The 14,264-nt window shown below is 41.0% G+C and overlaps 1 protein-coding gene across 1 annotated transcript in view; it reads left to right on the forward strand.

Moving 5' to 3' along the window:
• Nucleotides 1-7,934: 7,934 nt before the first annotated feature.
• The window catches only part of glra1 (glycine receptor, alpha 1), a 99,662-nt gene continuing 93,332 nt past the window's right edge, over nt 7,935-14,264 (forward strand). Inside the window, exon 1 of the mRNA XM_071204711.1 lies at nt 7,935-8,041. Within this exon, the coding sequence (XP_071060812.1) occupies nt 7,963-8,041 (79 nt within the window). The 5' untranslated portion in view covers nt 7,935-7,962. The remainder of the gene's footprint in view (nt 8,042-14,264) is intronic.

Raw genomic sequence — 14,264 nt, forward strand, 5'->3', positions numbered from 1 at the left:
CGAGTAAAGTACTTCTGAAAGAAACCTTATTATTTGTTTGGCAGTTCCTTTCCCTGAAGTGTGCTCTCTAGGTTGTAGTGCATGTAAATGGTCTTGAAAGGCTACAGTTGAGTTGTCACATATCACAGTAGAGGCACTAAACAATCATATGAAACCTGACAATGTTACACAGCTACACGCCCACTCGCACTCTCAGGTCAGCTGATCAGTTGCTCCCGAGGGTGCCAAAACAAAGTGTAAGCGCAGAGGGGACCGGGCTTTCTCTGCTGCCGCCCCTAACCTGTGGAACGCCCTGCCCTCGCTCACCAGACAGGCTCCCACACCGACTGCTTTCACATCCCGTCTTAAAACCCACCTCTTCTCCTTGGCATTCGGAAACAAGTGGATTGTTGCTTTTATTTGCTTTCAGAGGTCTATTGTTTTTATTATATGGCTGTTACTTATTTTTTAATTATTACGTTTCTTCTGGTTTGTTTTGCGTTTGTATCTTGCATTTTAAATGTATTTATATTGTGTTGTGTGAGCTTATCTCTCTGTACAGCACTTTGGTCTGAAGGTTTTAAAGTGCTATATAAATAAAGTTGGACAAGAAGCGGAATCTGTTCTTATCTTCTGAAAGAGGACACATTCCGCTTATGCTCATGTCTCATGAGGAAGTTGCAAAGAGGCGGAACATTTCCCGCAAGTTTCCATGGGAAGTTAAACTGGGGAAATATTCCATATTGGAAACCTTCCATGGGAATTATGGGAATTTATTATAATAATAATAATAATAATAATAATAATAATAATACATTGCATTTAAAAGCGCTTTTCCAGGTGCTCAAAGACGCTTTACAGTGGTGATAAAACATGATAAAATAGAATATAAAAGTTATTAGAACAAGATAAAATAACATTTAAAAGTGATGGGAACTAACTGAGTATTGAGGGTAATGTAATGGAATTGTATCGTATCCAAGCATACATATATGTTTGTTTTGTCATAAGAAAACATCCATACAAAATGATTAATTAAAAAACTTGACATTTCAACTGATTTATTTGTAAGTAGAACGAGTTTTAATTATTTGATTGATAAATCATTTGTTTCATTGAAGAACAAAAACATGAATGTTGAGTTAAATATTACTCACCCCCAACCAGCCAACCTTCAATTTAGAAAATTCCCAGTTTATTCCCGTGGAAAGTTTCCATCTTTGAACATTCCTGGAATTTTCAAACCCTACTCAAAAGGCGTGCATGTGCACAGAGACTGAATGAAGAAGTATAAATAAGCAGAAGGAGGAAGTACATCCTTTACCTCTAAGTAAAGTAGTTCTTAAAGAAGCCCTATTGTTATGTGTCGACTCTCCCTTTCCCTGTGGTGTGTGCTATAGGGTTTAGTGCATGTAAACGGTCTGCAGAGGCTAACATCCCTAAAAAAAGGGAGTTTTTATTCTGCCATTTTTATAGCTGTCGCATACATGTAGTATGAAGAAGTAGTAGTATCTGAGGCAGGAACTCAAATACTACTTTGAGGTGCTTGTACTTTAGAGTATATGTACTTAGTTACTTGCCAATACTGTATTCAAACAGGTTCACACACACTCGTATGACGTACACACTCCTCTGAACACTTGGAAGTCAGTTCAGCTAAACTCTGTCGCCTGAACTTCCTCAGGAATTCATGTTGTCTGTTTTCAATCATTGATTCTTCTCTGGACCTCTGAGTGCTGCAACGGGAACATGTATGAATTATTCCTTACAAACACATCTCATAACTTTATCTAACTCACTGTGGAAGTGTGGCAGCACTAACTCATCAGCAGGAGAGGACTCTTTAAAGTAGAGACACTACATGCTGATATACACCTGAACATCAGCAGGAGAGGACTCTTTAAAGTGGAGACACTACATACTGATATACACCTGAACATCAGCAGGAGAGGACTCTTTAAAGTAGAGACACTACATACTGATATACACCTGAACATCAGCAGGAGAGGACTCTTTAAAGTGGAGATACTACATACTGAGATGAACCTGAACATCAGCAGGAGAGGACTCTTTAAAGTAGAGACACTACATACTGATATACACCTGAACATCAGCAGGAGAGGACTCTTTAAAGTAGAGACACTACATACTGATATACACCTGAACATCAGCAGGAGAGTACTCTTTAAAGTAGAGACACTACATACTGATATACACCTGAACATCAGCAGGAGAGGACTCTTTAAAGTAGAGACACTACATACTGATATACACCTGAACATCAGCAGGAGAGGACTCTTTAAAGTAGAGGCACTACATACTGATATACACCTGAACATCAGCAGGAGAGGACTCTTTAAAGTAGAGACACTACATACTGATATACACCTGAACATCAGCAGGAGAGGACTCTTTAAAGTGGAGATACTACATACTGAGATGAACCTGAACATCAGCAGGAGAGGACTCTTTAAAGTAGAGACACTACATACTGATATACACCTGAACATCAGCAGGAGAGGACTCTTTAAAGTAGAGACACTACATACTGATATACACCTGAACATCAGCAGGAGAGGACTCTTTAAAGTGGAGATACTACATACTGAGATGAACCTGAACATCAGCAGGAGAGGACTCTTTAAAGTAGAGACACTACATACTGATATACACCTGAACATCAGCAGGAGAGGACTCTTTAAAGTAGAGACACTACATACTGATATACACCTGCACATCAGCAGGAGAGTACTCTTTAAAGTAGAGACACTACATACTGATATACACCTGAACATCAGCAGGAGAGGACTCTTTAAAGTAGAGACACTACATACTGATATACACCTGAACATCAGCAGGAGAGGACTCTTTAAAGTAGAGGCACTACATACTGATATACACCTGAACATCAGCAGGAGAGGACTCTTTAAAGTAGAGACACTACATACTGATATACACCTGAACATCAGCAGGAGAGGACTCTTTAAAGTAGAGACACTACATACTGATATACACCTGAACATCAGCAGGAGAGGACTCTTTAAAGTAGAGGCACTACATACTGATATACACCTGAACATCAGCAGGAGAGGACTCTTTAAAGTAGAGACACCACATACTGATATACACCTGAACATCAGCAGGAGAGGACTCTTTAAAGTAGAGACACTACATACTGATATACACCTGAACATCAGCAGGAGAGCACTCTTTAAAGTAGAGACACTACATACTGATATACACCTGAACATCAGCAGGAGAGGACTCTTTAAAGTAGAGGCACTACATACTGATATACACCTGAACATCAGCAGGAGAGGACTCTTTAAAGTAGAGACACTACATACTGATATACACCTGAACATCAGCAGGAGAGGACTCTTTAAAGTGGAGATACTACATACTGAGATGAACCTGAACATCAGCAGGAGAGGACTCTTTAAAGTAGAGACACTACATACTGATATACACCTGAACATCAGCAGGAGAGGACTCTTTAAAGTGGAGATACTACATACTGAGATGAACCTGAACATCAGCAGGAGAGGACTCTTTAAAAAGAGCTGGATGGAGCTTCCTGTGTGCAGTTGTCGAGTCGCTCGTTGTGCGTCTGCACTCGGATGAAATGGGTCAGTACAGCAGCGTATTTATAGCCGGATCACGCTGCTGTCCGTTCTCTTTCTCCAGGCGCAGCGGGAAGTGATGCAATCACACAAACTGCACCACAACTGCTAATGCAGTTCCCCTGCGAGGCCACGGGTCACTCCCGCTCTGAACCGAGTCACTGTCACTTTAATTCAATCCAACTCACGCTGCAAACTATTGTATATATTATATCCAACACTCGCCTGTTTTAAAATGTCCTTGCAGCCGGAAACACGAGAAGTAAAAGCCACATAAATTACTGATAACCTCGCCGTTTCTCCTCGAGTTATAGATGAGCAGTTGTGGAAAGGTACTCTTTAAGTAATTTAAGAAATACCACGGTCTAATACGACATTGCAAATTCAATTCCTGAGTTAAAAGTAGTATTTGCAAAATGTCCTGAAAGTTAAAGTGTGTGTTATTATATAAGTAACATATGCTGGTTTCATCACTCACAATTTGATGTTGTTTTTCGTGAACTTGGAGCAAATGTTTGACATGTTTTGTACTACTAAATAGTTTAGTAGTATGAGTATGCACATCATTTAAAGTATTTAGCAAGTATGCCATGAATAGAGTGTGATGAAGTGGCACAAAGATATTTATACTCAAGTACAAAATATAAGTATATTCTTAGGTCCGATTCAGGGATAAGACTTTGGGCTTAAGGTAAAGAAAATACTTTAGTTTTGATTAAAGTTAAGAATTGGGATCCTTACAAGTGTGTGTGTGTGTGTGTGTGTGTGTGTGTTGTGTGTGTGTGTGTGTGTGTGTGTGTGTGTGTGTGTGTGTGTGTGTGTGGTGTGTGTGTGTGTGTGTGTGTGTGTGTGTGTGTGTGTGTGTGTGTGTGTGTGTGTGTGTGTGTGTGTGTGTGTGTGTGTGTGTGTGTGTGTGTGTGTGTGTATATTCTATAGATATTGGTTGCGTTGCATCCTCGTTAATGTCAGTAGTCTTGTTTATTTTGCAATAATGTAAGTACACATGCCGCTTGGATCGATCCACCATGTGTGTGTGTGTGTGTGTGTGTGTGTGTGTGTGTGTGTGTGTGTGTGTGTGTGTGTGTGTGTGTGTGTGTGTGTGTGTGTGTGTGTGTGTGTGTGTGTGTGTGTGTGTGTGTGTGTTATTGATTGTTAAAGCTGCAGTCGTTGTGTGTCTGCGGCTCCAGAAAGTTATGCAGAGAGCCTTTAATGAGCACGAGGGGCTTAATACGGTAAAAGGAGTCCATTGTGCGGCTCATTGGGAAATCGATGCAGGACGCCGGCTGGTTAAGTGATTAGAGCATTAGTTTAAATAACTACTTTAAGAAAGACGGTGTGCAATAACCCCTAATGCATTTCACTGCTGTCAGCATGCACTGTAAAGGTTTGCTTTTAATTATTCACTTTTTTAATTAGATTAAGAAAGAAGGTAATGAAGTTAAATGATAATGCATTTATCGAATCAGGTGGGAAGGGACCCGCCTTACTGTAAGTGCAAGCGAGTACATCGATATGAATGGAACCATGAATTATTTAATTAAATGTATACATTACTAATTTGTTTGTTGTTGTGTCTTAGTAAAACATAAAGTGATAATTCCTCTGTTTCATTCACCGCTTTTATATATGTGGCATAAATAAATATTTCATTATACGGTATACAGTTAGCAAACATGGAGGTATTTTTATAGCCGACTTTCTTGGAGTTAAATGTATATACATATATACATATATACATTGTTTGGAAAACACATGATGGACAAATATATAATTTCAAGTTATTCAGACAAGGATTTTGGAACCAATGTTCTTCATTGGACAACACTACGTAATGAAGACGTTATCTAATCTGCTGGCGACGGATCTTCAGCCCAGTGTCTACGAGTCTTCAGGAGTAAAACGATATGAATGAAACCATGAATTATTTAATTAGTTGCTTTACAAATTACTAATATTTTCGTTCTGTCTTCGTACAAAATATAAAGTGATAATTCCTCGGTTTCATACACCGCTTTTATATATGTGGCATAAATAAAGATTTCATTATACGGTATACAGTTAGCAAACATGGAGGTATTTTTATAGCCGACTTTCTTGGAGTTAAATGTATATACATATATACAATGTTTGGAAAACACATGATGGACAAATATATAATTTAAAGTTATTCAGACAAGGATTTTGGAACCAATGTTCTTCATTGGACAACACTACGTAATGAAGACGTTATCTAATCTGCTGGCGACGGATCTTCAGCCCAGTGTCTACGAGTCTTCAGGAGTAAAACGATATGAATGAAATTAATTAATTTCTTTACAAATGACTAATATTTTCGTTCTGTTTTCGTACAAAATGTAAAGTGATAATGCCTCGGTTTCATACACCCCTTGTATGCATCGTGCATTCTTGTATTTCTTCTTAAAACATACCATAAGTGGAATAAATAATAATTTCATTAAACGATTTTCAAACACAGAATGTATTCTTATAGCCAGGTTTCTTGGAGTTAAATGTACGAAGCACATGATGGACACATATATAATTTAAGGACAAGGATTTTGTTTTGTTCGTCTCAGGAAAAACAATCAAGTGTTCTTTGCGGAAATGCAGAATCCTTATTGATTCTCCAGATGCGTCTTCGACCTGGTGTTCGTTAAGAGAGGCTATGAGCCACTGCTGACCCCTCGAGAACATGTGGTGCAAACCTTCGTGTCTTCGTGAAAAATGATCACCATTTCCTTCGTGTGATGTTGGGAGGGGACATTAAGCTGCAAAAGCCTGTTACTTAATATCATTGGAAAACGTAGAAATGGATATTAGCAATAACTCACACATTGACCTATGAAAAAGGTGTTTTGATTCTACGTCATTTCGAGTCTGGTTTTCACTTATAGGGATGAAGTTTGATGAATTCTGGAAGACAGGATGTGAAACATGTTTGATGGCTAGTGGCTTAAGTGGCATCCTTAATGCTAATCAAGTTCTGATGTTGTTATTCATCCCCATGTTATTTAATTTGTCTTCCATGAAATACTGTCATTTCCTTTTTGTGATGTTGGGGTGGGGCATTAACCGGCATTAGTCTGTGCCAATTCATCTAATTGGAAGATGTGTACATGGACATTTGAAATGAATATAAATAGAAGATTGAAATGACAAGCGAAAAACATGTGTAGCGATAACTCACAAAATAACCCGAGACATAACAGTGAATATGTCATGTTGTGAATCAAGGCTGGTTTTTCCAGAAGGTGGTTTGATGAATCCTTGACGAAAGGATTGTTGAAACATGTTTGATGGCTTTTAGGCTTTAAGGTGCGCCTTTTGTGGCACATAATGCTATTCAAGGCTGTTTTGAGTCATTTGAGTGTAGTAGTTGTTGACCGGAGGCCTAGGGTTATGATTAGGGTTAGTAGTTTAGGATAATATGTCCAGTTGCTTGGCTGCTTGTATCCATACACACCGCAGTACTTTCCCCACAAAGGTTCATGAGAACTTAGTGCATGAGAACTCTTTAGTTCTCATGCACTAAGTACAGATCGCGTTCACACCGGAATAAGTCCCTGAGGGATTATTAGGCAAATGAAGCCGCTGACGACGTCACTTCTTCTTCTTCTGCTTTGGGTTTACTGGCAGGCCGCAAACCACTTCACGGCGTATACTGCCGCCCGGAGTCCCCGGCCGGAAGTCCCCGGAGTTGGGGAAGGCTTCAGTAGAAGCTGCTGGGAGTCCCAGCAGCTTCTACTGAAGCCTTCCGAGTAAATCGCCAGAACGCCGACACCTCCTCATCTCCACCGCTCCCATGTTTTATTTTGTGTTGCCATAAGTTAGTCTCTCTGCGTTTCTGCGCTGGGCTAATGCTAATGCTAATAATGCTAATGCGAGGATAATAAAATGGCGGCTTCACAAAACCTTTTGGGAGTTGTACGGGGCGTGGTTTGCAATCCGCCCAGCCAATCAGAAATAGGAACCTTTTTCTCCCACGAAAGTCCCTGCTCTCTCGCAGCGACGGAAAAAGGGGGTAAAAAAGGTTCTCATGAACTCATTTTAGTTCCGGCTCTTTTTGGTGTGAACTCGACATTTCGGAACTATATCGGAACTAAAGTGTGAAAAGTACTGCGGTGTGAACGCGCCAAATGCTGTTGAAGACTATAAATAACTTTGGATGGCTCAACAACTCATACAGAGAAGTGTTATGATTAACTGCGTTATCTAATCTAGTTATTATCAAAGTTCTCTTTCTCATTATAATCATTGTTTTTTCTTCTTTATGCTTTTTTTTTTTCTCAGCACATTTTCCATTCTATTTTCTAGCCTGGCAGCATCGAAAGAAGCTGCGGCGAGGAAAGCTGCCACCCCGATGCCGCCCTCCGAGTTCCTGGACAAACTCATGGGCAAAGTCTCGGGTTACGACGCCAGAATTCGACCGAATTTTAAAGGTAGGAGCTGCCTCTATGGCTCGGTCGGATCGATCAGGAAAAGTAACGACACAATGGTAATGTGTTGTTTCTGCATTTCATTACATTGTCTTACTGTAAATGCCTTTCTGAAGGGTTTAATACATCGCAAAGGAAGGTTTGTATTCATGTGTTTCATTAAAACAAAGATGTCCATAGATGTTACTACAATTCTGTTGCTTTGTGTTTTAATCATCTCAATGTTTTTCGTTTGTTCTCAATTTGTCGATCTCTTTCATTTGCTCTTTGCAGTGTTCCACAAAGGTAAATGTTCAACGTGTATACAACCAGGTGTTAGATCCCCAAACCCCGACCCTTTCCCTGCACTTCTAGCCTCCCATAGGTCAACAACATCCCGTTAAGATATCTGGGGTCTCTTGTTATCATGGTGGCTACATTCCTTGGTATCCACGCAATAACCGAGTGCTTGTTTTGGTGGTCAAGGCAATGTGGCTCTCTCCCACAAGTCTGCTGCGCAATGATCTCATGATAATGATGACGATGAGGATTCTGGTGATGATGTTAATATAATAATGACCTCTCCCTGAATGGAAGCTCCCATAAAGACTCATGTCAGAGGTTTCTATATTAAACTTTCTCTCATTCGGGAACACAGTTGGACATTAATACGTTTGTACCACATTAGAAAACTGGGGCAACCCTCCATATTCATTAAAGTGTATGAATAATACAAGACGTTCGGAAAAAATCCCCAAAATGTTGGAGTAATTGGACCGGACAGACCTTTCAGTGCTTCAGAACAAACTTGAATTTCACAAAGCCTTGTTGCATGTTAAATACTGATGTCTTAGTTTTCAGAATGGATGCTGTATATTTACTTTCATTAAGTTTGAGTGTACAAAACATTAGCGCCCTTACGACATCCCACCTTCCTGTATTGAAGTCTCCTCTCCAATGCCAGTATATTATGTATTGTATCATATACCTACATGTATTTACTTTTTAACATAACTTAGAAGCATCTTCCTTGATGACCTGGAAAATAAAGCTTGTGTATACTTTTAAAATGCTCTGGAAATGAATCAAACGTTTACATCTATTTCCTATCATCTTGTAAATTGGCTTAAAGGTGGGGTAGGTAAGTTTGAGAAACCGGCTCGAGTGCGCTAGAATTTGAAAATACACAACCGGAGAAAATCTGCCACTTCCTCACAGAGCCCCGCCTCCAACACACACGAACGAGCACATGACCAATGAGGGCACGAGATAAGTGTGTGCCCCGATGGCAGGCTGACAGGCAGGTAGGCCATCGTACTTTTGACAGTATTACGGCTTCTACAGATGACATTTTTTTATGGATTTGTTGTCAAAGCACTTCAGATATTCATTGCTATCGGGATGTTAAGAGCATTCCATGGAATATAACAACAAGTGTATCTCGAGCCGGTTTCTGAAACTTACCTACCCCACCTTTAAGAATTGGCTTTATTCAAATTGCAATTGCGCCAATCAGCTGAGGGTTTGGCTACACCAAAGCGCTAACTTAGAGGAATAAAGATAGATGGATCTTTAATGGTGTCATTGCACAGGTACAACGAAATTACAATACACTCAAGGTGCCAACAAGCAACAACAAGACACTATAAAAACAAAAAAAACAATAAATGGGACTTAAAATAGACTTGATAGGGAATATGTACATACATAAATAATAAATTAAATTGCACGATTCCCCTCGTATTGCACCCCTGTAAAACCTCCACGATTGGAACTAATAAAACCCGGAGGAGTTATATATGTTTTTAATATACAGGTGAAATGAATAGGTGTCCCAATGTGTTGTCCACCCAGCACAGGACTGCGGGAATGTGCAGCGGTGAACCTCATGTTAATGAATGCTGCCATGGAGCTTATTTGTCTTTTTGCTGAACCCATAATGGCATAACCCATTATTTGGTTTGTTCGTGGGATATCGCAGCTCAACTGGGAGGGGTGGTGGGGGGGGGGGGGGTTACCGTGACCAACGTGTGTATTATTAAACTGCCGCGGCTGCAGAACGTCCCTCCTGACCGGCTGGGAATGTGATCGGATGTACTGCGAGGAATCTTCACGAGTCCATTTTGGAGACCATTTCTTTTTTATTTCTCCTCAGCTGTAGTTTGGCGACAACCCAGGGAGATGTAGTGCGACCCGTGCTGCGCTGACCTTTACACATCAGGGTTTGAACAGCCCGACAGGACAGTTATTTGAATGGATGGCTTTTATATATTTTCCATTCTTCTAATGTGATGTAATAAAGACAGTTAGATGCAGAGGAAAGTGCTCTCCGGCAGTGTGTTAGAACAAACCTCCAGCCGACGTCAGCAAGCTTCGATGATTTCCAACACAACAAACGACCCTTAACATAATTAGAGTTCATGTTTCTTTCTCTTCTTTTTGGGTTATTGGGTTTCAGAGCAATCTGTGATGAAGACACTCAGGCCGTACTTTATGTAATCGTCTCGTTGTGTGGTTGTTAGCAGTCGGAGCCCGATGTGAGTTTCCACCCTCGGTCCCGGCTGTCAGGCGTAGCGTGAGCTCTCTCGCTCATTCATGCTTTCTCTGTTTCTGTGTGTTTGTCCCCGACCAGCTAACTACGCCGCTGCATGAATCTCGTTAACACAATCAACAGCCTGACAGCTCCTTAATACACTCTGGAGGAAAAGGGAACCAAATGAGAGGGAAGCAGTGAGGGGGGGGGGGTGTGTAACGGCCCGTCCACACTACAACTCCAATTTGCCCATTCACTTTCAATGGGGTGACGTCACGTTGCCTCGCCTTTTCGCCGAACTGAATTGTGGGTAGCAGAGCGGTCCGTCTTCGCCGTCTCCGGCGTAGTCGAGTAGCCAGCGCCAGCCAATCAAATCCAGTTTCGGAAAATCTGACAGCTGAAGCCGTAGCCAATCAAACCGCGTCTAAGCTGGGAGAGATATCCCGCCGTTCATTTCTATATTTCAAAAAAAGTCGGAGGAGAAACTAACTATCGCCGTAGCGAATCACCCGGTTTTGTATGACCAGACCCTCTTCACCTACCGGGATACAAACCGGAGGAACCAGCATGGAGGGAGGTGGCAGAGACAGTGGGGGGAACTGGAAGGTTTTCGCCTGTTTGGGGAGTTTATATATATATATATTGCTCCCATAAAATCCCCGGGGTTTTTTGCTTTGTATGTCGGGGGCGGGAGATTCATGTGATTGGTTGTTGGCCGTGTTGCTTGAATAAAATCCCCAAGCTCCAGACACGCCCAGCTCCAAGCTTTTTTTGGAGCTGTAGTGTGGACGCTCCGTGAGACTGCACTTGTGCAACAGTTCACACATTTTCCGAAGTCAATACATGGAGGAGAAAAACATGCTAAGATTTTGAGGTTTACTTTAATGCTGAATTGTGCAGAATGATCCATAAAATAAGTATCCATAGTCATCCTGAAACCCTAGTTTGAAAGACCCTTATTTGGTTTAATAATATTAATAATAATATAACTAACAATAAACACAACAGATGTTAGGACCTTGTTACATTTGACCCTCAACACAGGATTCTGGAATTACAGTTTTAGAAGGCGATAGTTGGAGAGCTTGGTAACATCGGAGTTTGATGTAAATGTGTTTGCGAGGAATCATCATTTATTCAAAAGACTGATAACGCAGAGATTATGGAGGTGTCTAAGCATGGTTACTATAGCAACATGATTACCTAGCAATCCATCCAAAAATCTGACGGCCGCATCTTGATGCTTTCCCTCGATGTTCAAAAGCCTTAACAATTCAAGTGCAATGCCTAACCTTAACAATCTGGCGAGAGTTTAATAACGGTAAAGGTCTTCTCCTGCAATTATCTCTTTCTACATGTCCTCAGAGAGCTTCAATCTTTAAAGGATGCTCGTTGACTTTGACCCAATCATGACCCGCTTTCTAACCCTGTTCAGGAAAGCTGTGGTCTTAGCTAGCCATGAAGCACACACTGTCATACTTAATCAAAACCAGTCTCTACCTAGATAGTGTGCTAGCTAATGAATTCACTATCTTTCTATATTAGCTTGATGACTAACTTGTGTCGGCGACACAATCATGACCTGCTTTCTAACACATGTGTGGTGTTAGCTAGCGATGAAACACAATTGAAAAAAAAGTCAGAACAATGATAACCAGTTAAACATCTGGGAGTTACGGTACGTCCACACAGCAGCTTCAGAAGCAACTTCCACCGCTTCCAACGCTTCTCTGCCCGTTGACTTTCAATGGGGATGACGTCACTTTGCCTCGCTTTTCGCCGAACTGCATTGTGGGGGAGCGAAGCGAAGATTTCCAGGATCTCCAGGATTCCAAAGTTGAGCAATGTTCAACTTTTGAAGCTGAGCTGGAAGCGCCAGCCAATCAAACACGTTTATGCAAATCTGACAGTAGAAGCGCTAGCCAATCAAACCGCGTGTAAGCAGGGAGAACCAGACCGCAGTTCATTTCCTCATATTCCAAACGAGAAGTTACGGTAGCAAATCACCCGGTTCTTTACGACCAGAACTATTAACGGGATACAAACCGGAGGAACCAGCATGGAGGGAGGTGGCAGAGACAGGGGGGGAACTGGTAGGCTTTCGCCTGTTTGGGGAGTTTATATATATATATATATATTGCTCGCATAAAATCCCCGGGGTTTTTTGCTTTGTATGTCGGGGGCGGGAGATTCATGTGATTGGTTGTTGGTCGCATTGCTTGCAAAAAATCCCCAAGCTGTCAGACACGCCCAGCTCCAAGCTTTTCAAGATATTTGAAAAGCTGCTGTGTGGACGTACCGTAAGATGTCATGTTAGCTCACAACCAGTCACTAGCTAGTTAGTTAAATTACAAACTCCATGCTAGCTTGATGGCTAACTTGTGTAGTGTAAATGAAGAGGTATGATGTGTCCATAGCTTTAAATTAAGAGATACAAAGCGAGTAATCTGATTTCTTACCTCCTCTAGGAACTCCCTACCATCACAATAGATCATCATTAGGACTATTGTTTAAGTTTTTTGTTTTCTTTGTATTGTTTCTGTTCTGATTTTATGTCAAGCGTATTTGAGCATTGGGAAAAACGCTATGAAAATCCCATATATTATTATTATTATTATTATTATTATATCCAAATGGTACGCATCAAAAAACCGAACAATAGGGACGTATGGAAGAGATATTTTTGCCGCAAGCTACAGATGTGCCAGCATGAGAGGACTGATCGTGACCGGGGGTCCGCTGTGAGGACAGGAAGAAAAGAAAGAGAAGCTTCCGATTGATTTAGCCGGTTCCTCCATGGGAGACAGAGGAGAGCAAACACTCCTGACACATCCAGGACGACACATGTATAATCTATGAGTGCGTCCGTGGTTTCATTCTCTCTTCCTGCTTTGTCATTCTTTCATTTGTTCCTCTGCTTCTTCTCATTTGGCTCCCGTCTCACATCGTTCATTCATTTCAGGGTTTTATTACCTTGATTCCTTCCCTGTTGTTTTCTTAAAGTGACATTTATTAGCCCTTATTTATTCTGCCATGGGTTAGCTTTCTTTTTCCTGTCAGCTTCAATCAATCTGTAATTCTTCTTCAGTAGTTTAATCTGCGTCATACCTTTCTTTACTGTCCGATCAATCCTTCATTTAATTAAAGTATTCCGCTTATTTCCTTCTGTCCTGCAATCAGGCATTTTTATTTTTGATATTCTCCCGTGTAATGTAATCTCTAAAGTCGTAATTTGATCCTGTCTCCCATAATTTCACTTACATTTTCCATTTCCACCAACATGCTTCTTTTTACCATGCTTCTGTCTTCCCTTCCTGAAAGTATTCTCTTTAAACTTCCATTTTCCATTTACCCGGCTGAAAGACATATCCATTAGTACAGTGAACGCCCCATGCACTCTCTCTCCTCTGACCTTCATCCCCCTCCTCTCCTCATCCCTCCTCAGTATTCCAGTCTTGTTTACAGACCCCACTGAGTCGTGAAACAAATTGAGCCAGTTGACCAGACACAAGTCGAGTTCACAGAGCATCAAAAGAGGCTTTAGAGATCCTCAGCAGTGAAGGAGTGAGACGTAGTGAACGTAATATTCCTGCTAACGAGCGTCCACATAGAAGAAGTGGAGTACAAATACTTTGTTACTGTACGTAAGTACATTTTTCTGGTATGAGTACTTTACTCCACTACTTATTTTTCTGACGACTTTTTACTTTTACT

This window comes from Pseudochaenichthys georgianus, chromosome 10 (genome assembly GCF_902827115.2).
Source record: "Pseudochaenichthys georgianus chromosome 10, fPseGeo1.2, whole genome shotgun sequence".
NCBI lineage: Eukaryota > Metazoa > Chordata > Actinopteri > Perciformes > Channichthyidae > Pseudochaenichthys > Pseudochaenichthys georgianus.